The following is a 26,984-nucleotide window of genomic DNA, read 5'->3' as shown; positions in this document are numbered from 1 at the left end:
ACAGAAACAGACTTACAGACATAGAAAACAAGCTTATGGTTCCAGGGGGGTAGGAAAGGAGGTGGGGAGGGATAAATATGGAGTCCAAGATTTGCAAATACTAGAGAAGGCCCAAGATGGTGGAGTAGAAGGAGGCTCCTGGCTCACCCTCTCCTACAAATACACCAAGAGCATCATCCACAGACCCACTCATCCAATCAGAACATCTGCTGAACTTCTGACAGAACATCACTTTCTTTAAAAGACAAAATACGCCACAAATGTGATAGGAGAACAGGAAAAAAGAAAGAAGAAAAAGAAAAATAGTGCAGGACCAGTCCTGTGGGAAGGGAGTGGCAAAGAAGGACTAGTGCTCATTCGCTAGGTCTCCCACTCTCCAACAAGAGACCAGCAGGACAGAAGGGGAACCTCTGAGGCTCGCATCTGCACGGAGCAGCCCTTGACAGACAGAACTAAGATAAATGGGCACAAAGGGTCTCTGTGACCCCCAGCCCGTGATGCAAGCCAGCAGCTGGGGGCCGGAACAGGCTGCCTGAGCTGGGCGGAGGACTGGGGCAGCTGCACTGAGGCACCCTTGACGGACTGCAGGGTGCTGCTCGCCTGTGGCTGGGAGTGTTTACAGATCAGAGCAGCCTGGGTCCCCCCAAAAAATATGTTTTAAAAAAAAGGCAAAGCAACACTGCTGGTGTACTCTGGGGAGAGGGGCAGCATAGCCTTTGTCTCCTCAGACCCCGGGCACCATTACTGGCACATTCTTGGGAGAAAAGGCAGGGAGCAGCCACAGCCAGCATGCTCTCCGGTGCGTGGCTCCCAGGTGGGGGCGGGGTGGAGACCCAGGGGCTCTGCAACCTCAGAGGCGGGACTGAGACTTGTTCATAGCCCCAGGCAGAGGGGACCGTCGTGCCCTGTGCTCCTGTGAACTTGCGCCTCTAAAAAAACGAACGAGGAGCAAAGTTCTAGCACAGGGCAGGGGCAAGGGCTGGTGTGGCTGCTTTCTCTGAGCCTGCCTACCTAGTACGGACCCTCCATGGTGCGGGGAGCAGCACTGAATGAGGTCGGAACCTGCCTGCTTACCTTGCATGAGCATGGCTCCAGAACACTCCAGAACATGGTGTTGGGAGGGGGCACAACCCACCCGCCGACTATCTGCAAGGGCAGGCGCCAGAACGCAGTACCGGGAGGGGGCGTGACCAAGCATGGCGCAGGAACATGACGTCAGGAGGGGGCGTGACCCACCTGCCTACAGGCACCAGGAGCAGCACAGACCAGCGGTGCGACCAGAGGGCCTCTGGAACCAGAGAGCGGAGTTGGTGCAGCAGGAGGAGGACAGGAGTGGTGACAATCACAGAACAAAAAGGAGGCCCTGCTCAATAGCAGGCTCTGGCCATGACATCAGCCACACCCCCACCCAAAGGGATAGCAGACAAAAGGCACAGAAGGAAGACTTGCAACCACCTATACTTGAGGAAGACCTCCTGACAAAATTATTAAGCTGCACAGTCTCCATGGGAACACATCTACCTTTTTGGTTTTTTTAATTTTTAATTTTTTTAACGTAAAAAATTTTTATTCTCTTTTAATTTTCTTTAAAAAATTTTTATTAATTTTTAAAGATTTCTCTCAATTTGACTTTTCTTTGTTTTATTGTTTTGTTACTTATTATACTGTTTTCAAATCTTTTTTTTTGTTTTACTTTTTTTTAGTTTTATTTCCACATCTGCTTTATATAAACAAACAAACAAACAAACAAACAAACAAACCCCTTCAGGACCACAGTAGGTAACTGGTACTCCATAATCCATAGTGCCAGAGAGATACAAGTAAAATGAAGAAGGAGAGGAACCACTCCCAATTAAAAGAACAAGAGAAATCCCCTGAAAGAACAATCAATGAAAAAGACCTTGATAGTCTGCTAGATCATGATTTCAGAAAAGAAGTGATCAAAGTACTAAAGGAACTAAAAGAGATTGTGTTTAGAAACAGAGAATACATCAAAAAGGAAATTAAAACTATAAAGAGGAGCCAATTAAAATTGGAAAACTCATTTGCTGAGATAAAAGCTGAGCTAAAGGCTGTAAAAAGTAGGCTAGATAATGCAGAGGAATGAATAAGTGACTTAGAAGACAGGACAACACAAATCACCCAATCAGAACAGCTGAGAGGAAAACAAATAAAAACCAGTGAAAACAATATAAGGGACCTATGGGATAACATAAAGCATGCCAACCCTCGCATAATAGGGGTCCCAGAAGGAGAAGAAAGAGAAAAGGTGATTGAAAAGGTATTTGAAGAAATCATGACTGAAACTTCCCAAACCTAAAGAAGGAATCAGATATCCAAGTACAGGAAGCACAGAGGGTCCCTAACAAGAAGAATCCAAACAGACCCACACCAAGACATATTATAATCAGGATGGCCAGAATTAAGGATAAAGAAATTGTTCTAAAGGCTTTGTCTTTTTTTTTATTATTCCACATATGAGTGATATCATATGGTATTTTTCTTTTCCTTTTTTGCTTACCTCACTTAGAATGACGTTCTCCAGATCCATCCATGTTGCTGCAAATGGCATTATTTTCTCATTTATTATGGCCAAGTAGCATTCCATTGTATAAATACACCACAACTTTTTATTTTATATTATTTATTTATTTTTTTGAGGTATAGTCAGTTTAAAATGTTGTGTCAATTTCTGGTGTACAGCACAGGGAAATATATTCAATATCTCATAGTAGCTTATGGTGAAAAAGAATATGAAAATGAATATATGTATATCCATGTATGAATGAAGTATTGTGCTGTACACCAGAAATTGACACAACATTGTAAACTGACTATATTTCAATAAAAAAAAGATTTGCAAATACTAACTACTATATATAAAATAGCTAAACAAGTTTTTTACTGTATAGCAAAGGGAACTATATTCAGTATCTTGTAGTAACTTATAATGAAAAAGAATATGAAAACGAATATATGTATACATATGTATGACTGAAACGTTATGCTGTACACAAGAAATTGACACAACATTGTAAACTGACTATACTTCAATAAAAAAGAGAGTATTACAAACAGCACAGAAGTAAGAACTGAGGGAGGAAACTGTCATTACTGGAATAAGAAAGCTAAATAAAACCAAAAAGAAATTTTTTTCTTTATCCCTGAACTTTCTGCTGATATATCGATGTATATTTAATGACTTCTTTGACATCTCATCTTGGATAGCAAAAAAAATCTCAAGTTTATCATATCCGACTCAAAGCTCTTTATTTTCACCTCTCCTCCCCCCGCCAAAACACACAGAAACACACAACCACTCCCCTACCTGTCTCACTTAATGGTACCATCATCTGTCCATTTAAATAACATTTTTAGTCATTCAAAGATTGACTGTCTTTTCATCACTCCTAATGTTCAGTTCGTGAGCGACACTTCAAAAGATATATCCTGAATCTGACACTTCTCACTGCCTGTACTCCTCTTCCAAGCCATCCATCTTCCTCTCTTGTTTCGATCCCTGAAACACAAGCTTAACGGTTTTCTGCGTCTCTATTCTTACGCTCTTGGATTTCATTCTCCACATAGTGAGCTGTTAAAAATGTAAATCTAGTCATAATACCCTCTGAACACTTTTCACTGATGATGGAATAAAATCTCAATACATTGCCAGAGTTCATAAGACCCTATAGGATCCAGTCCCCTGTCTGCCACTCCAGCTTCACACTTTGCACCACTTTCTTCTTATTCTCTATGCATGAACCACATTGGCTTTCTTTTTGTCCATCAAATACTCCAAACATGTTCCAACCTTAGAAGTTGTATTTTCTGCTCCTTTGATCTAGAATATTCTTCCTCCAGAGCCTTGAATATCTGGCTCCTTCGTGTCTTTAAGCTCAGCTCAAATATTACTCCCCTGAAGAATCCTCCCAACCATCATGACCCATCATACTCTCCACCATTACTTTGCTTACTTTCTGTCATAGCACTTACTTATCACAATTTGAAGTTACAGTATGTGTGTTTGTTTGTAACCTACTAGGATAATCTCCATGGAGGCAAGGATCGTGGGCATGTTGTTCACACCTTTAGCCTTAGCATCTGCTAGGTGCTAGATAAATACATGAATAAATTGAGGTTAGAATCAAATACTATGGCAATACCAAGAAGTGTCACTTATCCTAATTTTGGGGGGTCAGCCAAAAATGATATATGTCTTGAGACATAAATAAGAATTAGCAAAGTGAAGAGGGAGCCAGGTGAAGGAAACTGCAGGTGCAAAGGAATGAAGGCAAAAAAAAAAAAAAAAAAGAAAAATTGGAACTTTCAGGGAATGGAGCATACAGTTTCAGAAGAATGCTCAAGGTTGGGGACAAGTGGTGGGGACACGTGTTGGGGAGAAGAAAGGAGTAGGAGGGAGTAGTTAAGCATCTGTTTGAGGGCAAACAATCACACTGTCAAAGGCATCAAGTCTTCTGTTGAGGAATTTGAACTATTTTTCATGAAGTCAAAAGCCAGCTGAAAGGTTTTAATCAAGAAGGGACCTAGCAAAGATGGTTTTAGGAAGATTGCTCCTGCTGCAGTGTGGGGAATGGAGTCAGGCAGCAGTAGGGGGCCAGGGTGATCTCAGCTAAAGTCTGCAAAGTCATTTACTAGACTGAAAAGTCTCCTTCTCTGGAAGCCCATAAATGTAGTCTTCCTGAGCTGCTTAAGTAAATGGCATAGTAATGAAAGCCACTCCTGGGGTTGCTACCAGAAGAGTTAATGCTTGTGAATCAGGGAAGATGGGCCTTCTAAAGTTTCTCAACCTCCCCCTTTGCCCTAATTAAAAAGGTGCAATTTTTAAAATTACTCCCAATTGAAACTCACAGATATGGTCTCAAGTTATTCATAAATGAGATGCTCAAAGCAATAACACTCAACCTATCCAGAAGACACTTATACCACAAAAGCAACTGTCTGATATGCAGCCTAGAGCCAGAGAGGGATTTGGATCGGCTGAAGTACACCATGCACCACCCCTCCCCAAACCGCCCCCCTCAACACACACACACTGGCCTGTGTCCTTAGACATTATCTCCTATTGCAGACCAGGGTATCCCTTCTAATCTGGATCACTGCTTTCCACAGTGACAGGAGAAAAATGAATTCCTTTTCAAATGACTCATTTATAGAAATTTTCAAATCACACTGTGAAGGTGTTTGTTTACTGCCTAAAAAGATCAGCCCTGATTGTCATTCCTAGTCATTCATTTAACGAGCGATTATTGAAATGCTCACTGTGTATCTCTTACTGTGCTAAATATTAAGGATGAATACAACATGGTTTCTGCCTTCAGGACAACTAAATCAGTATGTGAAAATCACTAGGGTAGATGAACTCACTTAATATTTAGGGAAGCAGCATGAACAAATCTGTAAACTAGACTGGGGACCCAAAAATCAGAGTAAGATAGGCTAGAACACAGTTTAAAACACAAATGCGGGGGTCTAAAAACCTGGGTTTGGTTCTGAGATGTTAACACTTACTAGTTTCATGACTCAACCTCTTCCACGCTCAGTTCCCTCATCTGTAAATGTCAATAAGGATCCATTTTATTGGGTTAAATTAAATAAGATGATGTACATCAAGCACAAGAGTGGATACATAGCACTATTCAAATAGATGCATACGCAGCAGCAATCACAAATTTACGATTCCTTCCTCATATGATAGAAGCAACGGCTGAGAAGGTACTGGAGCAAGGGGATTTACTATTCAATAAAAGAAGGTGCATATATGCAAAATGTCTCAGTCTCCAGCAGAAGCTGCAGCCTTAGTCACTTCCCAGCAAAATCTAAAATTCCAGAAGCTAAATACAACAATAAGCAATAAAAGAAAGTCTGACCCAGCAATGCCGTATGATGGAGATCAACTTCCTGGGAGTGAAGATAAACATTTCTGACCATAAGCTTCTCTTCTGGGCACCAGCTCTCTATCTCATTGACCAGACCTCTGATGGGAACTCGGCAGAGAAGCCTTAAGGTATCCCCCAGACATCACACATTGACCCCAAAACACTTGTCGCCAACTTCATTGTTGCAAGATGTATCTGCTTGTACAGTGTATCCCTGCCAAGCCTGCTCCAACAGCTCCAACTACTCCACTGGAAAGAATATTCACTGTATATGACAATTATCACAGCCAGAGATGCTTGATACCCTTTGCTGAATTCACAGGATGAAAATAAAAAAGAAAGTAATAGCCATCATTGTTCGCACGTCTTTACACATGTGTGGGAAGCAGGAGATCTAAGGGAAAAAATTGTTTCCCACCTTTCCCCTTTATTCCTGCAACAAAGTTTTTGCAAATTTCTTCTTTCTCAAATCATACATTATCAAGAGAAGCTTTGAAAAAAAGGACTTTGCATTCATTCCAATAGCTACCTTAAAAACGCTGTTGCTTATTACTTGTGCTTCAAATGAGTTACCAGATAGTGCATTTAAGGACAATCATACACCCTAAAGCCAACAAAAGAAATGCTCCAATGACAATTTTCAAACAGTTTGAAGAAAAGTACTGAAAACTGACCACTGTAACAGCAACAATCAGAAATGGAGAGGCTGAGGTGAAGCTAATACCAGGCTGCCCAGCAGGCCCAGTGGCACAAACACATTCACAATGGCTATGATCAGCAACCAAAGAATGGACTTGCCTCCAAACCGCAATTTCTGCAGTGCAATTACTCAGAGGCGTTTGATATAGAATGTGCAATGTTCCAGCCAAAATCACAAATCATCCCCACCTCCTTCCAAAGTCGTCTATTGTCAGTTCTGAAGTAGAAAGCACTTGCTATAGTGAAAATCATCAAAAACAAAATAAAGCCAAAAGACAAACAAACAAGAAACAAAATAAACACACACACACACACAAATCCCATTCCACTCCCCACTAAAGTACTCTAAAATTAAAATAAAATGGGAAGAGAAGGTAGACATGCAAGGATGGGATCAGCCAAATCCTAGGTCAACCTGGAGCTGAGCAAGGTTCCCTGCTGCCCCTGAATGTATTCTTCCCACACTTCCAAAACCTATCTGTTCCCAGATGACCATGTTCAGTCCCATTCATTAGAACAAAGCCTTCATTTTCTACAATATGATTGCCGACTGTTACAAAAGGAATCTATGAGCAAACTCTCATCTGCAGTTTAAATTTATACTCCAGTCTCCATAACTAATAATCACACCCTTTTCTGAGAGCACGTTTTGATGTGCAGAAGGTTTCTGGCTCATAACACGTGGAAAGGATATAAATGTTGTGGAGAAGAAAACTGCGTAGTCAGAATTCAAACATCCAGTGATTTTGGCTACAAATGGCAATGCATGTGGCTCGTCCTGTTTGGAATGGATCAGATCTGCACTTAGGGTGGGCACAGAGCACATTTTGACTTCCATCAGGATCTCAACTCTGGTGCTCACATGGATAGGTGAGGTGTTGCCTTGTCTCTAAGTCACTATGTTAAAATAGATAACAGAAATGAATAACTTTAATTGGGTTTTTTCAGATAAATTCATTAGGTAGGATGTATTAAGCTCCTTATTCAAGCAGATAATCTACTTCACTTCCAAACATTTTTCAGTTTTCAGATGAAAGTTTTAAAGTATTAACTCTAAATATACCAGGTTTCTTCAGGGTGTTACGACCATATTTATAGCACCAGGTAATAATATACTGTTACCACATATGTTTATAAGAATTTTATCAATTTATCATCTGATGTTTGGGGAGGTCCTCTGCTTTCTATTATTCATTCATTTCTATTATGTTTGGGGAGGTCCTCTGCCTCATATTATTCATTCTTTTCTCCTCTGGTTCCTTTATCCATTCCTCCAGCTCAAAAATTTTAAGTGCAAGGTACTAAAGTTGTAACAATTAGTAAGACAGAATCCCTGCTAGCAAAAATGTTACAGGTACTCTAAAAGAAGAGAACAGAGATAGGAAAGCAGAACCCAAACTAAGTCTCCAAAGCAAATGTTTCCAGCCTTCCAGGATCCATCTCCTTCAACATCCTCCAAGGCCTTGCCTTTCGGCAGAAAGTTGCACAGAGGGACAAAGTCATGGGTTCTTTCCTTGTCGTTTCCATAGCCAAAATTATGTCCTGCAGAAGAGATCCAACATTCTTCCCTGCATCTAGCTTTTTATGTGTGCACTGCCACCCAGTTCTACCAGAGGCAGTCAGGCGAGGTTTCAGATGAGGCAGGATTCAGTTAAGTCATAAGCAGTTTGCAAAGTTGGAAAAGAGGACAATATTAGAGATAATCCACTCCATGGTAATAGGCTGAATAAAGAGCAGTCTTTTTTTTTTTTTTAACTAGAAAGAAATAGATTATGTTATAAACACTTTGGTGGCTTTAGTCTAATTTAGGTCAGTGAAGTCTGCAATCTAAAGAACTATGAGTTTTGGATTAGCTGTGGTTCCTAGAGTAATCATTTGAACAGACCTAAGCCATTTAACCAAGGCTCAGAGAAGCAGCTGGCTGACAACACAGTGGCTATACAATGGTGGGCACTGATTCACTCACTCATTCAGTCGTCCACTCGTCCATTTAACAAACATTTATGGACTCCCTACCAGAGGGCAGACACTAATAACCAAGCCGAGAGTTACAGAGCACTTTCTATATGCTAGACACTGTGCTTAGCACAATTTGATGCTCCCAGGAATCCTAGGGGTTCCTGAAACACAAGGTAGTGAAGTAACCAGTAAGTGATGAAGCGAAGATCCCAAGCAGGCAGGCCGTCAGACTCTAGGGAAAGGTGACACATGACCACCCTAACCCCCATGGGGCTCTCAGTCTAGACAGGGAACCCAGAGCAAATAAACAGCTTCTTGAGGGTGAATCATCGTCTGCTAGAGGTGTATACGTGGGCTCTGGGTCCTCAGGAGGGAGTTCATTTACGGTCACGCATATTTGTTGACTTATATTCTCCACCAAACACTTCCTCATTTACTCCCTCTCTCCTCATTTGGGGGGAAAAAAAGCAAGTTTAAAAATCTAAAATTTTCTTACTGACTAGGAGGACTTTCTTCCCTCTCCCTTGATATTTGTAAGGTAATTACACCTGGCTTAAAACAACTGTTTTTCAAGAACCTCTTCTGGATTAGGCATAGTTTGAGGAGTGGAAGTTCAGAGACATCACCCAGAGGGCTGGCCAGCTTCAGGAGGAAGCGGGCAAGTTGGAACTCCCTCCGACCATGGCTGTTTCTCAACAAACGCCCAGGGTCACCCAGTCTTTCTGTTTCAGGAGATGAAAAAAAAAAAAATCTAAATTTTGCTCTCAATGTTTTAGTAAGGGATACTAATTCAGGTGTTTTGAAAAAACAGGAAAGGACAAAAAACAACTTATTTCTCAGGCTGATTTTAGCCTAGAGATCCCAGGTTACCATTTCTGTTTGAACGATAATGAAGTTTGGTTTCTGCCGTGAAGGAGCTCACAACATAGTGATAAGATCATAATGGAAGAGAGATACAGGAAAAAAAATTACAATGGGAGAGAAAGATGATAAATGCCAAAGCAAAGGAACATTATACAAGGACTCAGAGGGGAATTACACTTTCAGCTGAGATCTAGCAAAGGGCCGCTGATACAGTATCTGTGCTGGCCTTGAAGGATGCGAGCAATATTACAAGCATTTACAAGAAAGGGCGTGTGAAGTACAGGGCAGGGGATGAATTAAGTTGCACAGGTGGGAAAGTGCAGGCTGCGTAATGGCAAAGAGGAAGGGGGCTGTTAAGTTTTCTTGGGCTTGTGAAGGGATAAAGTGAAAGATACAAATGATGAGTGGACCAGATTTGCACTGTGGAATTCACTGGGGTAATTTTTTCGATCAGGTGTAGTTCCAAGGTACACCAATACATAAGATGTTAGGTATCCTTCAATAAAGGAAATAAATTACAATAAAGTTTGGTAGTCCAAAACTTGGGGAAAGGCTATATACCCTATCAGTTCCTGGATGATTCTCAAAACAGACTCAAGAATTCGATGCTCTAAGAATTAACCTCTGCATCCAGTAATGAAACCCGTTCAGTTGGGTTCATCCAGCTTGTTATTTGATCACAGAACTTTTCTGTTCTTAGAACATTTATTTTTACCCTAAAAAGAACAAAAAAAAAATTTCAATGTTTCTGGATACAACAGGAAAGCCAGTTAAGCCTTCATGCAATGGAGGGATGGGATACTGGCGGTTGTGATGCCTGCAAGGCATAGCAGGAGAAAAAAAGGGAAGGACTAGACACAGAAACTCATCTAGGAGGCTATGACAGTAGTCCACGGTAATAAGAATGGTTTCCTATTACACAGCTCTCCCTGTGTGCTAGACGTCACTTGAGGTGCTGCTCCTGCCATACATGTGATGAGAACCAGAGTGAGGGTACAAGCAGCAGTCAGTGTCCAGCTTCAGGGACAAATGGGTCAGCCAGTATTCACTATCCCCCTTCCCATGCTCTCAGCTTCCTCTATAATTTTTCCCTGTCTTTTTTCCCTCAGTACTGGTGCATGTGCCCTGTAACTCCAACTTGAAAGAAAACAAACATTTGGTATTTGAAACCTGCCATGAAACCACTTGGCCAATGATTGAGATTCATTCCCCTCTCTTTATTGCTCTTTCTTTAAGCTCTGAAATAAGCTAGAACTAACAGGGAAAATAGGTCATTAACAGTGCCAAATCCTGCTTTCTCTTTTTCTCCTCTGGGGTGCTAACACATAAGGATCCACAGCCAAGAGAAAACAAATTCCAATTTTTGTTAATAAATGAGGAAGTGCTTGAGTTCCGTCCCACCCTCCTGCCCCTACAACACTGCTCGGATATTCGGCAAGACTAGACTTGCCCATAAACTCGGCAAGACTACTAGGCAAAGGTCAGAATTTTTTCAAAAGGCTTTGGTTTCCCACAGTCCCTCTTTAAGTGGCTGGATCTTTAGAGCAGATTCCAAGCCTTCTTATCCAAGCATCCATTGGTCTCAGTAGTGAATGCTGGGACTTCCTTCCTCACCTGATGCAGGTGGAACAGAGAGCCCGGAGGAGGGTCAGCTGCTAGGCAGATGCCACCGTGTCTGTAGCGCCTGGAGGCTGGATGTGCAAATGTGGGCATGAAGATGACTGAGGATGGCCCTGAGAATTTGGTACCTCCATCAGTCGGCCACAGGAGGTAGAGGAATATCTGCAGATTCTCTTTTGTAAAGGAGAAAAATAAGATGGGAAAGGATGGAAACTAAGCAGCAAAAATGCCCTTTCCTTAGGGCTGAGGCTAAAACATGTTCTGGGAACCAAAGTACTCCTTTGCCCCCAAAGGATACTATTTTAGGAAAGCTGGACAAATCTTCTGCCCCATCATCAATAATGTATCTGTGATGGCCTTTCACACTGTCCTCGATGGTCTCTTTCAATATGAACATCCCTGAAAGGGGTAACCTAAACAGAACCTAGTACTTGGATGGGAATTGGTTTTGCTTGGGGCCACATGGGAAACTTGGGTATTGGTGTTACTGAATGCAAGTTGGAGTGCCCAATGCAGAGTCCAAACCAACCGAAATGCTGGAGTTTGGAGCAAAGAAAGGTTTATTGCAGGGCCAAGCAAGGAGAAGGGGTTGGGGAGCAGGCAGGGAGGACTTGTATCCAAAAAGCACTGAACTCCCCAGAGGGTTTCAGCAAAGCATATTTAAAGGCCAGGTGAAGGAGGGGTGGGTCGAAGGGTACGTGATCACCTCGTGCATGTCTCTGATTGATGTTGAGGTAAGGGAGAAGCCAACATTCTCAACCCCTAGCGCCAGAAGGTCTGAGAGCCACGTGCTCACAATCATCAAGTAGTTAATTTCTAGCATTTGGAGTTGGTTTTCACCATATGAAAAACTTAGGAAATATGCATGAGATAGTATTATCTGGGTACTTCAGAGAAGAGCTACAGCAGAGGATATGGGGGAGGGGTCTGTCCTAGGAAGGCCCCAGAGGGTCCTGCTTGGTTACATTGGGAACAAGAAAGTTTGCTGAGGAAAAAAAAGAGGAAAAGAAAAAGGAAGTGGAAGCGCCCCCAGGATAGTCATGTCTCCTTCAGAATTACACACCTGTTTGGATGCTGATATGCAAATGCTGTCATTTTCTCCTCTGATTTCAAGGATGACTTGGGGTAAAGTCCTGGATGTTAACAATGCCCCACCCCTGGTTTTTCAATAAAAATGGCATCTGGGAAATGTGGGAATTTATGCAGGAAAATTATATGTATGACTTAATAATAGATAAAATTAACTTGGTGATAGAATCCTAACATATCCCCCATAACAATTATATATTATATATAAGTGTATTGTTATATAATATATGCTATAGGTTCTATATAAGTATACATTATCTAATTATGTAACATATTGATATATAATTATATATAATACATATAATTAGTACACCTAAGGGATATGTTAGGGTTCTAGCATCAAGTTAATTTGATCTACTTTATTAATTTAACTCAATTGGAGGAACAGTTAGAAGACTCATCTGAGCTAAAATGGTTTCTGGGGTTGATTAATTTCTAGGAATATTTTCTAAGAAGGAACAAAATAGCCAGATTTATGATACCCTTTGCACCCTTATTTTTAGAATAATTCAAAATAGAAATTATGGCACAAATTGAGGTGAAAGATGTAAAGCAATTACTTTCAATTTTGTCACCTTAATTATTTCCAGCAGAACAGAAACCCTTTCAGGGAGATGTGGGTCTGGAACCTTTTAAAAGTGTGTGGACGTGTTGGATGCCCTGACAAGGTCACTTGTTCAGGGATGCAGCCAGTCTCGGTAAGGACAAGACCAGGCTATGCTACAGTGGTTCAGGAAAAACATGACAATGTAACAATAGACCTGCATGTTGGGAGGAGAAGTCATTTCTTTTCCCGGTAGGAAAACCTCACAGAGAGTCAGATGCATGTTCAGGCGTGCGTAAGGCGAGAGAATAGAAATTAATTTGCTTCTCCCATAGAAACTGCAGTTTCCGTGTGCTCAGCCACTGTGCTTATCTTTGGAAGTTCATCCTCTGAGGCTGAATAAAATTTCTGCTGTTTGGCTTTTTAAATACAGTAGTACATTGTTTGCTTAAAAACAGAAAGCTCATTTGATCAAGTATCCTTGCTACCGTGATCATGTTCTTCAGAATATTAGCTCCGCTACTAGCTGTCAAATGAGGTTTTAATAGTTGGCACTGTGGGCTTCCGTCACCTCTCTGAAAGGGATTTTCCCAGCCGTTTTCGCCTTCTGTCCCTATCATGTTTCACTCTCCTACAGCATTTAGAAGTGGAGCACAGCGGGCGAAGTGATTTAAGGGCAAGACAATGGGAAACGGATGCCTTCTTTTTAAAAAAAAGTCCTGGCCACATACTTCGATCTAACATTGTGTTGGGGAAAGCATTTTTTTTAAATCTATGCTGTAATGTTTGACATAGTCACATTTTCAAACATAAGGCCAGGTTAAATTTGTCCTAGAATTCACAAATTTTTTGCACAAAATTGAAAACCTTTGGTGAGGGTTGCAAAGTCACAGTGTTCTTGGGTGCTTAGATTTGTGCTGGAGGCACGGCATTCAATAGGAGAAAGCTCCCACAAAGACCCCACTGCCCGCTCCCCGATAACGACTCTTCTGGCTGTGAGCCTGCTCTAAAAGGGTACACGACACCTGCCCCTGCGACACACAGCAGATCGCTACTTTCCTACACAGTGATTGACAGCAAGGAGACACCCAGCTGACTTGACTGGTTTTCAAAAAGGATAAAAGGAAAATCACAGAGATCTGCGTGACACAGGGTCTGTACTAGAGATGAGAGTGAGGTGGGGACAGGGTTCAGTAAAGCTGTTGACGGATGTGAAAGGCAGAGGACTTTGAAGGAGAATACTAAAAGGACTTTGTCAGCTGGAAATGACTGTAGGAAGGAAAAGAGACTAGGTAATCGTAACCTGGATATTATAGCAACAAAGAATGTATCTGACATTGGTGTTTTCCATTTACAAAGAGGTGTGAGATTATCCAAATATTTCCAAGAATCCAAACATGTATTACCTCAGACCAGGGTTTCTCAGTTTTGGCACTACTGACATTCTGGGCTGGGTGGCTGTTTGTTGTGAGGGTGTGTTCTGTGTGTTGTGCTCTGGTTAGCTACACCCCAGGCCTCTGCCCACTAGATGCCAGCAGGATCCCGCCCTGAGTCGTAACAACCAAACTGTCTCCAGACAGTTGCATCCACAATGCAGATATTTTCTTGGGGGGCAAAACCACCCATGGCTGAGAACCACTGGCCTAGACCAGTGGCCTGTAACCTTGGCTGCATAATGTCACAGTAAACTCTCAAAATACAAGTGCAAAGAGCCATTTCCTAAGATTGATACTTGATTGGTTTCTGGTATGGCTCAATCGTTGGCATGGGTTTTAAGTTCCTGAGATGATGCTTTTCAGTCTAATGAGTCTAACGATCAGCTTAGGAAACAGTGAGTGAATGCCTACTATGTGCCCAGCCCTGCCTTAGACGATGAGGGTGCAAAGATAAATGAGACATCGTTCTTAGCCTAGAGAGGTTTAGAATCTAGTGAAGAGACGGACACACAGTGGATACTTTTCCAAGATGCTATACTCAATTTCCTTAAGGTTTAATGTACAGAACACTGCATCAGCACAGAGGAAGAGCTGGTAGCCTAATGACACAATGTCTGAGGTATCACTACATCTCTGCTGGAACTGCTACAACAACAATAAGGAAGAGAAGTAACAGGAACTCATGTCCATGGCAGTTTCACTACAGTATACATGTACATACCTGCATACGCTTGTACACACACACACACACACACACCAGAAACACACACATGTATTGGAATGGTCATAGCATCATGCAGGAGATGCTCTCAGTGCCTCCCCCAAATCCCCTTAGCACTCACTGCTCTCATACATGTCAATGGCTTCCTAATGTAAACATCTGTGACTCTCAGCCAGGGAGCTTTTTCTGGCTGCAGGGCCATCTCTGGCTGTCCCAAAAGCAGGGTGCAATTCCTGAAGTTACTATCCCTGGAACAGCCATCAACCAATGACAAACGAGAGTCGAGTCATCCCATCCAAGATGGTGAGTAGCTGTGGGATTATGTCCCAGGTCACATTCCCTGCTCTCTCCCAAAGGACGCCAGTGGGAACGAGGCCCACTGGCGCTCATCCAGGTTCTCTGTAGTGGACTCAGTCCTGTCTATACTTACTTCTCCATTCCCCTATGAACCCCCAAATCAACTACTTGAACCCAAATCTCATCTTGGAGTTTGCTTCTAGGATAACCCAGCTAAAGACACAGCCTTACTCATATAAGCTAAACACTTAAAAAAGGAAGGAAAAAAGAGAATGTCCATCAACAGAAGCACAGCTAAATAAGTGGCAGAACATTATAAAATGAACCAACTATAGCTTCTTATCATTACGTGAATGAATCTCACCAAACTTAATTCTGAGCAGATGTTATAAACAAAATAATACATACTTTATCGTTACTACATCAATAGAAAGTTAATACTAGGAAGCACTTGTTCATGACACTAAAACGCATGATGGTGGTACCTTTGGGAAGAAGGAATGGCAGGTGGGGACAGGAATAAGGGGGTAATATTCCATTCTTAACATCCCTAACATTACATGGGTTGTCACTCGGTGATTATTCACTTATTCTTACTCTTTTTCTGTAATGAAAAGTTTTAAAGAATCTAAACAGTCATTGTTTAGATGATGTAACAGAATTAGGACGTGGGGAAGAGTGGGGAGAAAAATATGTGGTAGTTACATTAGCTCTCGTTGAAGAGGGTCCCTAACCAAAGATTCAGTGGCCACTGGGCGCCTTACAGCTAAAATCAGTAAAATAAGCAAAAGCAGGTCCTGAGCCTGACCCCTTAACTGGGGTTGACGATGACTGTAATCTCACTAATTTTCATTCCCTGCTGTTTGTTCTATACCTTGCCTCCACAATCTTCATTTTAAGAGTGGATTGTTCCTTTCTGCATGGCCTCGTGGGCTGAAAATTTCAGCCATAATACATAGAATGTAGGTAGGAAAACCAGTAAAATATGTAATGAAGCATTAGAAGTGTTAGCCATGCTAACTTCTCAGACCTGAAGAGAGGTCTTTTCAAAAGTCTCAGCACTCCAAGAAAGCTATGCTCTGTCAAAAGCTTTTCTCGAACACTCCTCTTCACCGCGCACCTAGGTGCTCCCTGAGACAGAGCCCACACATCCAGCGGTGCTGGGCCCAGCAGCTACGCTCTGTTGATAAATAACCACGGAAATGCTTCAGCAGTTATGTTCCTCATTGGTAGGCAAATTCATTAGAGAGCCAAGGAATCACTTGGATTCTCTCCTGTCTTCCTGCTGCAGGATGGTTGTACGCGATTCTCTTGGCTCTAGCCCAAGGATCTTGATTTCTTCACCTCCTGCCCTCTAACAAGGTCTTTCAAAGGAAATACCATTTTCTGTCTTCTCAGCTGTGCCTTTGTTCCAATCCGTCAGATTAGTTCACAGAAACTTCAGGAAGGGTCTGGTTGTAAAATTGGAGCCATGTTGCTGCTGGTGCTTTTGCAATCTTCATTAGTATTTATGGATGTGAACCCAGCAGTGGCAGTTATATTCCCATTACTGAGAGCCTGTAAAGAGCTACATTATTGTCTTACCTTAATTGGACTTCTGTTTGAGAGGAAAAAATAGAGAACTCATTTAATTTTCTCCTGCCATTGACCTATGATATTTGTAAGGCTTTTATAGATCTGCCTCATCTCTGTCAAATGGGCCCTAGGAAGGCTGGTCACCTAGTTGCTAAACTTCTCAAATAAATCCATTTGAAAACTGGGGTCAGAACACATTGGATCATGAGCTAAACAGAGAAGTCATTCTCCTGACTTGGAAAGATCAGGCTTCTTCTGAAAAATGGGGACCTGATTTTGAGGCACTAGAGCAGTGAAGGAGATTTTGGAGAAGATTTCAAGTCTTTGTGGGGGAAAGAAAAAAAAAAAACTAAAAAGCTCCACCACCTTTCTATTTCTTTTCCTCCCTTTAGTTTGGGTTTTTTCATGCTTTTACAACAACAACAACAACAACAACAACAACAACAACAAAGGTGAAATCATTTATTTTTCCATTTTGAATGACGCTTGCTTCCTTGGTGAGATCCAAGTCAAGAAACAGGAAACTCCCCAGGGTTTCCTCACTCTGAAGAACTGTTCAACTCATCTCCAGAGAACCAAGGTTCTGGTTCATTGCACTTGAACTCTTTCCCAGGTGAGTCATTTGGCTCAGAGGCAACTCTAAGTGCATCAGGAAGGTGACAGGATCAATACCCTAGGGCTTCAAGCTACTCTGTCACTTGAAGTCACTCCAGCAGCACCTAAGAAGTAGCTTGGTTTTCCTACCTGCCTCCTCACTACCCAGGTCAGTCGTGTGTGGATTAACCATTCAGGTGCAGGACTATTCTCCCTTATGGAATATTTGACACACGAGGTCTACCTTTTTCTTCTAGGTTCTCCTTTTGCTCTTTTTTCTTTAGAACAGACACAGCCGCCTTTTATTCCAAACTACAGATCTGGACACTTTTGCTGACAATGGATTTTTGTTTAAAATTTGTAATGGATTCATTTGAAGTCCTTTAACATGTTTTCTGGATTCAAATGAATTAGACATTAGACCATACTTTGTTACATATTTAACAAGACAAACTTGGTAAAAGGCAAATTTATATTAAAAAACATAATTCCACCAAAGGACTGTTTGTTTGTTCACCACCCACGTATCAAGCACTTGTTATAATACTTGCAGCAGTAGCATTTTCATAATTTATTTACTTTGCAAGCTGTTCTGCTAGACCTGGCTCTGTTATTCCTTACACTTTTTTCTAACTTTATAATTCCTTTATTTTTATCCAAATAACACATGAACACAATTTTTATGTGAATTTGACAAACTTATAAGAAAGAGCAATAGTCTCTTGTCACCCTTTCCCAGGCCAAGTCCGTTCCATTATCCACCTTGACTCTTTTGACAATGTCTTATACTTGTTTTCTCTTTCGCCCTTTCTAAAATGTCTGTTGATTGAATGGTGAAATTCCACAGAATATTCTAAAAATTTTTTATTTTATTTTCTACCTTCCTTCTCAGCATTTTTGTCAAACTTTTAGAGTTTTCTTAAATTTAATTTTCAATTCTTATATTGAATTTCTGTTTCTGCTTTCATTTTCAAACTTCATTCTTGTTCTCTGAATGTTTCTTTTTAAGGATAGACCATACCTATCTCACAGACCCAGCGTCTTTTCTTATCTCTCTGGGCTCTTCATAGTTCTTAAAGCTTTTGTCTTTGGCTCTCTCTGTATTGTCCGTTTTCACTCCAACTTCCTTTTTCTGGCTGTTTTCATCTTTCTCTTTCAGATTGGAACTTTACTCAAATGTCTGGTGACACTTGACTGTCAATTTACAATTTCCTTTTATATTATTGTATTTTGAATAGGTAATACAATCACATGCTTCAGCATGCAAAAAATATATAAAAGAATTTAGTAAAAATTTCCCTCCCATCTTTACCATGCATCTGCTCACTTCCTCTCTCTTGCCATTGGTAACCACTGTCCTTGGACATCCTTCCAGAGTTCCTTTATGTACATAAGAGAAAAAAGAATGGATTCTTCTGTTTTCCTCATTTACATAAAAGATAGCATATTAAATGTTAAGTGTACTGTATTACACTTTGTTTTACATTAACAATATGACCTCTGGATTTTTTTATAGCTCCAAAATGTGTGCAACATAGAACACTTCATCTTTTTCGTAGCTGTATAGTATTCCAAAACTGCATGTGTTGAGTCTATTTATGGATATCACATACAACTCCACTGGTTTTTTCCACGTACTCAAGAGTCAGCATCACATTGTTTTAATGACTGAGGCACTATAATATATAATAATATCTGGTAGTGCTAGTGTTCCCTCATTGCTTTTTTTTTTTTCCTGGCTATTTTTAATGAATAATTTTTCCATATCAACTTTGGGATCAACTTGTTTAGTTTTTCAAAAAGTTGGCATTTTTTTTTGAAATTTATTATTTATATATTATCATCATCATCATTATTACTATTAAAAATCAACTAAGACAGAATCAAATACTATCCAAGAATATGGTGTGCCTTTTCATTTATTCTAGAATTCTTTTGTGCCTTTCATATAGGTCTTTCACCTATTTTGTTATATGTATTTTGAGTTTTCTTTATCGTTCTTGATGCTATTTAAATAAAGTTTTTTCTTTCTGATTATAATTTGTATATATAAACTATTTTTTCCAATATGTCTTAGCATATCTCTTAGTAATTCACAATTATCAATAGAAGCATTTGATCATTACTACAATCCCAGTCCCCAAATGTGATAGGCAGGAGAAATAAACCTTGCAGCATTAGCCCTCTAGAAAGACAGGTTAATTAATACATTTTATTTGTGTTTGGAATAGTAAATCCTTAAATTTTAATTTTTAAATATTTTTGTTATGAAATACTGAATGATAGAAAGAATATACTTAATTCAATGCAAGTTATGAAGCACAACAATAAAACAATCATCCATGAAAAACACTCCATCCAGACAAGAAACAATATAACAAATTGGTATCCATTTTTGTGCTCTTCCCTATCCCATTCCTTTGCATAGACTAAATACAGTTTTATGTAACATAAGAATTCTGATACGGATTCCTACTTCTGAAAATATAGTAATGATGTTTCAACTCCTGTGTTCATTTGTCCTAACAGATATTTAAGCATAATCTAAAGCTGTAATAGTTGCAAAAAGATCATACTGCTGTGGAAAGAGATCAAGAGAAACAATAAATAACATAACAAATATCATGTAATTAAATATCCAGCAAATGTTATAAACCAGTAGAAAATGATCAATTTATTTAGCATTTTTCACTTTTAATTTGTATTCATACTAAAATTTGCTGGTTAGGGCCAGAGTTAGAAAGGTTGATTTGCCTAAGGATATACAACTATTGAAAGACAGACATGAGAATCACATGTAGTCCATCTAAATCCAAAATGATGCACTCATCTGCTACTTCATCCTGTCTCACTATGAACTTGAAGCCAATCCAGTACAGACACACACAGACACATGTGATGGGTTTAGGGGGGATGTGGCAGAAAACTAGGTGAAGTTTAGGAAAGTCAAATGCAGGTGAGATCACAAGATCACTAAAAGAAGATAAATCATAGTAAGTGAGGGATAAAGTTGAACTGCATTTGCTAACAGACTTTGTATGTGGTATGACATGTTACTATAAATACTCATCCCCGATGCTCTACCAGCACCTATGTGCCCTACGTAGAGAAGAGGTAATATACCAAATATCTGGTAAAATGTGGGTTTTCTTTCACCAAGGACTCAAGCAACTCGTTGAAGGACTTGTTTCCTCCATAAAATAACTAGATGAAGAAGAGTAAGATGTTTCCCACTGGCTGGAACAACATGAGCCCCAGAGAAGGTGGAACTCAGGGAGAGCTCAGGGAGGAGGCACGAAAAACAGAAAATACTGCAGAGTAAAAGACTGCAGTGTCTTTGAAATTCCACTTTCTCATCCACAGTTGTAGTGAAACACATCAGCTAAGCCATGTTTCCCAGCTTCTCTTGAAGTTGAGTGTGACCCTGTAACTCATTTCTAATTGATAAATGTGGAAAAAAAAAAAAAAGCCACTTCCAGGTTCACACTTTTAGAAAGCAGGTCTACACGCTTCACACTCTTTCTCTTTCCACTGAATGGACACTGATGAGAAGGAAGCCCTAGGAATTGGAATAGCTTCAAGATGGAAGGAATCTGGGTCCCTGAATCACTGTGTGGAGAAGAGATACACACAAGCCAAGACCTCAGCCTGGTGCATGAGGGAGAAGTAAAATTCCGTTGTGTTTGAGCTCTTAAACAAGTTAGGGTCTGTTTACAAATACAGGCAAGCCTACTCTGACTAACAGACTTTGTGCATCACAGAGACATCAGTCACATTTTTCTACATTTAAGAAAAAAAATAGGTAGGCAGTGTGAAATAGCAGGCACAGAGTAGAGCAGAGAAGATGGCATGAAAATGAGTGATTAGAATGGCAGATGTTGGCAAGAGAGACATGAGCAGCAGCTGAAAGGGAGGAACAGAGATACTCCAAGATCTGCTGCTCTTAGGCACTGCAGAAAGCTCTAAGAAAGGGACAGGGTTGAGCACTGCTGATCCTGTAGGATCCTGTACTGTTAGGAACAAACTTTACAGCATAATTACCCAGTTTCTATATACTGTTGGTGAGTTCAGAATACTCAGGTTGTAAGTGTTTATGTGGACAGCAGTGTGTTAATTATAGACACGTGCATATATGTAGTCAGAATGAATATACTCCCAAACATGAAAATACTATGGTTGAAGGATTAGGGGTAAGTTTTCTGTTTTTTCCCCCTCTGAATCAACTGTTTGAAAGAAGCATATCATTCATTTAAAAGGCAGTTTTTTTTTCTTGATTCTGAAGGAGAAAAATTCATCCTTTTAATTTTATGTTTTCATGAAAATATTTAATTTCTGTCCCTAAATATGCAGTAAGGAAGAGAGATGAAGTTTTGTCCAATTCCTATTGTGGAATCTTTCAAGAAACGAATATTTATATACCACACAGAATACGACTGCAAGTTTGTCTGTTCCTCTGTTACATAATCAGCTCCTTTGAAGGCAGACACTCTATTGTACTCGTGATTATTGCTGGCACTTGGCACACAGGAGGCACTCAGGAATGCTAAGTGAATGAATTTATGAATGCTTGAGTACTCCAGTAGCTTTTAATATGTAAATTCAATGGTAAATGATAAATGATCTCAGCCTTGGAGTCCCTGGTTCCTATTTCAGTTTTGCTAAGTGTATGATATAATGTAATTGACCGATCACACTAAGACACCTAAACAGTGTTCTTTTTTTCTCTTCTTTTACTTTACATGTCACAGCTCCATTCATCCAAAATAGAGGTGCAGATAGCCTTGTCAAGTTTGATACTTTTGGAGATGGAATGGGACAATACAACGTGTTCAATTTCCAGTTCGTGGGTGGCAAGTATTCCTACTTGAAGGTTGGTCATTGGGCAGAAACCTTATCACTAGACGTCGACTCTATCCACTGGTCCCGGAACTCAGTCCCCACTTCCCAATGCAGTGACCCCTGTGCACCCAATGAAATGAAGAATATGCAACCAGGGGATGTCTGCTGCTGGATCTGCATCCCCTGCGAGCCCTACGAATACCTGGCTGACGAGTTTACCTGTATGGGCTGCGGCCTTGGGCAGTGGCCCACTGCAGACCTGTCTGGCTGCTTTGATCTTCCTGAGGACTACATCAAGTGGGAAGACGCCTGGGCCATTGGGCCGGTCACCATTGCCTGCCTGGGTTTTATGTGTACATGCATGGTTGTGACTGTTTTCATCAAGCACAACAACACACCTTTGGTCAAAGCATCAGGCCGGGAGCTTTGCTACATCTTGCTGTTTGGGGTTGGCCTGTCATATGGCATGACCTTCTGCTTCATTTCCAAGCCGTCACCAGTCATTTGTGCACTGCGCCGACTGGGGCTGGGGACCTCCTTCGCTGTCTGTTACTCAGCCCTGCTGACCAAGACGAACTGCATTGCCCGCATCTTTGATGGGGTGAAGAACGGCGCTCAGAGGCCAAAGTTCATTAGCCCGAGTTCTCAGGTTTTCATCTGCCTGGGTCTGATACTGGTGCAAATTGTGGTAGTGTCTGTGTGGCTCATCCTGGAGGCTCCGGGCACCAGGCGGTACACCCTTCCAGAGAAACGTGAAACAGTCATCTTAAAATGCAATGTCAAAGATTCCAGCATGTTGATCTCACTTACCTATGATGTGATCCTGGTGATCTTATGCACTGTGTATGCCTTCAAAACGCGGAAGTGCCCAGAAAACTTCAACGAAGCCAAGTTCATTGGTTTTACCATGTACACCACATGCATCATCTGGTTGGCCTTCCTCCCTATATTTTATGTGACATCCAGTGACTACAGAGTAAGTCTTTGAATGGTTTCTTCTTTTCCTTCTAGAGTTTAAAAGACTCCTTTTATTTTATCTCAGCCATTATGTCACTAAATTATAAATGCCATTGTGAACTTCCATATTGTATATGATAATTAATTCAATGTGTTTTTAAAAGCATTTAATTAGTGTCTACTCTGTGGAAAGCACTGTGCTAGGCACAGAGGGGAAGGTAACTGTAAATGGCATGGTCATTCAAGCAATTTATAATCTAGTGGAAGAAAAGTATAATACACACACACAGACACCCTTAAAACTTCTAATTAAAAAATATGAAAATGAAAATATGTATGCTCATGTATGACTGGAGCATTATGCTGTACACTAGAAATTGACACAACATTGTAAACTAACTATACTACAATTAAATATATATATGTAAAAATAAATGAGTAAAATTTTTAAAGACTTCTGATTAAATTTAGCAAGTGAATGACATGAGATTAAGACTGAAACCACTAGGAACCTAATGAGAATACTTCAAATTAGACACAGGAGGACCTGGCTACCACAGATTGATCTGTAAATTAAAGCAGGCTTGTAGCATTAAGCCAGAACCAGTTTAAAGGTCTAAACACTTTCACTCAAGTTTCAAATAAGCATCATTATTTCTCTAAAACAGATTAAAATACAATGTTTATTTGTTATACTTTTTCTACAACTTTAGTTTCTGTAGACATATAGTAAATATAAATAATCCTTAAATTAGTTAAAAATTTTACTGTCTATATATCCAGGTAGCCTAATTAAGTCAATATTCACATAGTCTTCAGTAATATTTAGTTCCAGGTTCTGGGCTTCAATATAATTACCATCTTTTCTGAAAGATACACTTCATCATTCCATCATAATTTCTCAAATTGTTGAAACCATCCACCGGTTGCTCTTGCATTTATAATTTTGATGTTAGTATCTTCCACTGAGTGAGTGTAAGAATCTTCTTCCTCTTGAGCCAATTGGTTTTTATTCTCTATACTTCTTAAGTCATCATAAGGTTTTCCAGAGGCATTACGGCTTCTTTGTTACACCAATAAAGTGCCTCTGTAGTATGTAATAGTCCTTAAATCTCCTGTTTATCCTCAGCAATTCCTACGTTACCAAACTCTGAATTTTGAGCTCAAAAACAAGACGAAGCTATTTAAAGTAAGAGACTGGCAAAGCTTAATGTGTCCAGTCTATTAAATTATTCACAACCATGTGACTGAAACCAATGGACTACATTTAAGGAGGAGCAAGAAAAATAAATATATATTCAGTGTGGGGTAACAGTCAGGCTTTCTAAGACTGCCTATAAAATTCTGTGAAAATCTGTCAAAAGAGAAAACTACATCAGCAAAATCAAAGGTCAGATTATATGCACCACAGGGGAGTCTGTACCTTTAGAGTGTGGGGATTAAAACGGAGAACTACAGTCAATGCATTTTAATGCCCCCATTCATTTCTATCTTTCATCTTGATGTACACATCCATGCTTATAGATCTTTAAGGATTTTTTATTCAGTTCTTAGAAAGTCATCTTTAGCAGACATGATTTGGGAGGTTTAGGACTGTGAAAGACTTCCAGTGTTAATTGTTTTATCCTGGACATATGATTTGAACTACTCATTCTCAAAAAAGGCAGTGAAAAAATTGAGCAGAAAATATGACTGAGAATAAAATTTAATTTTTATGAATAAACTAGCATTTATTTCCAAAACACAAAGAAAATGACTTTTTTTTTTTCCCTTTAACATGATAGCAACATCATGATTAAATGAAGCTAGCTAAAGATACCAGAAGTTTCACCACATAGCAGAAGTCATAAGGCAAGTTTGGGCAGAGGCTGTGAAGTTGAGTGTTTTAAGGTCCATGCTAATTAAGGAAAGGAATCCCACAGAGATCATCTCAGGTCTCACTTATCCTTGCCAATAATGCCAATCCTAAATTCACAAAAGAAATGAGGAGGTAGACCAGAACCTCCAACACAGTAGTTCTCATAGTCAACTGCACAATGAATTCACTGGGTAGCTTTGGAAAAAAATATTGATACCTAGGGCACAGCCCAAGAGATTCTGGTTTAATTGGCCTGGTCTGTGGCCTTGACATCAGGATTTTTCAGAGCTACCCAAGTGACTAATTTACAGCCAGGATTGAAAATCACTGCTCTAATGAATCACATGCTCCTCCTGTTCCACAGATATCTTCAGTTTGGGCCTGCACTGTTTTTATACTCTTTGAACTATTTGTTAAAGTTAGAAAACTGAGAAATTTTACATAACTGTCCAGATTCTTGGCTTTTCTCTCTCCCTCTTTTTTTAACTGAAGTATACTCAGTTACAATGTGTCAATTTCTAGTATACAGCACAATGTCCCAGTCATATATATACATACATATATTCCTTTTCATGTTCTTTTTCATTATAGGTTACTACAAGATATTGAATATAGTTCCCTATGCTGTACAGAAGAAATTTGTTTTTTATCTATTTTATATATAGTAGTTGATATCTGCAAATCTCAAACTCCCAATTTATCCCTTCCCACCCCCTTCCCCCACCCCCAGTAACCATAAAATTGTTTACTATGTCTGTGAGTCTATTTCTGTTTTGTAGATGAGCTCATTAGTGTCTTTTTTCTCTTTTTAGATTCCACATATGAGTGATATCATATGGTATTTTTCTTTCTCTTTCTGGCTTACTTCACTTAGAATGATGATCTCTAGGTCCATCCATGTCACTGCAAATGGCATTATTTTATTCTTTTTATTGCTGAGTAGTATTCCATTGTATAAATATACCACAGCTTCTTTATACAGTCATCTGTTGGTGGACATTTAGATTGCTTCCATGTCTTAGCTGTTGTATACAGTGCTGCTATGAACATTGGGGTGCAGGTATCTTTTTGAATTAACATTCCCTCCATATATACACCCAGGAGTGAGATTGCTGGATCATATGGTAAGTCTATTTTTAGTCTTTTGAGGAATCCCCATACTGTTTTCCATAATGGCTGCACCAAACTGCATTCCACCAACAGTGTAGGAGGGTTCCCTTTTCTCCACAGCCTCTCCAGCATTTATTGTTGGTGGACTTTTGAATGACGGCCATTCTGTCTGGTGTGAGGTGATACCTCATTGTGGTTTTGATTTGCATTTCTCTGATAATTAGCAATATCAAGCATTTTTTCAGGTGCCTATTGGCCATTTGTATGTCTTCACTGAAGAATTGCTTGTTTAGGTCTTCTGCCTATTTTTGGATTGGGTTATTTATCTTTTTCTTATTAAGTTATATGAGCTGTTTATATATTCTGGAAATTAAACCTTTGTCAGTCACATCATTTGCAAATATTTTCTCTCATTCCATAGATTGTGGTTTTGTTTTGCTTATGGTTTCCTTTGCTGTGCAAATGCTTTTGAGTTTAATTAGGTCCCATTTGTTTATTTTTCCTTTTATTTCTATTGCCTGGGTAGACTGCCCTAGGAGAACATTGCTAAGATTTATGTCAGAGAATGTTTTGCCTATGTTTTCTTCTAGGAGGTTTATAGTGTCTTGTCTTATATTTAAGTTTTTAAGCCATTTTGAGTTTATTTTTGTATATGATGTGAGAGAGTGTTCTAACTTCACTGATTTATTGTGTGGCTGTCCAGTTTTCCAAGCACCACTTGCTAAAGAGACTGTCTTTTCTCTATTTTATTTTCTTGCCTCCTTTGTTGAAGATTAACTGACCATAGGTCTATGCGTGTATTTCCGGGCTCTCTATTCTGTTCCATTGACCCATATGTCTGTTTTTGAACCAATACCATGCTGTTTTGTAGCTCTGTAGTATTGTCTGAAGTCTGGGAGTGTTACTCCTCCAGCTTCATTCTTTT

General features: G+C 40.0%; 1 protein-coding gene across 2 annotated transcripts in view; it reads left to right on the top strand.

The window, feature by feature from the left end:
* GRM3 (glutamate metabotropic receptor 3) overlaps positions 1-26,984 on the top strand; it is a 207,442-nt gene that overhangs the window by 160,922 nt on the left and 19,536 nt on the right. For both annotated transcript variants that reach the window (XM_010977994.3, XM_064487614.1), the window contains one exon: positions 22,044-23,110. In XM_010977994.3, coding sequence (XP_010976296.1) covers positions 22,044-23,110 — 1,067 coding nt within the window. The remainder of the gene's footprint in view (positions 1-22,043; positions 23,111-26,984) is intronic.

The sequence above is a fragment of the Camelus dromedarius genome, chromosome 7 (assembly GCF_036321535.1).
Source record: "Camelus dromedarius isolate mCamDro1 chromosome 7, mCamDro1.pat, whole genome shotgun sequence".
Classification (NCBI taxonomy): Eukaryota; Metazoa; Chordata; class Mammalia; order Artiodactyla; family Camelidae; genus Camelus; species Camelus dromedarius.
This window is presented reverse-complemented; position numbering and strand designations above follow the sequence as displayed.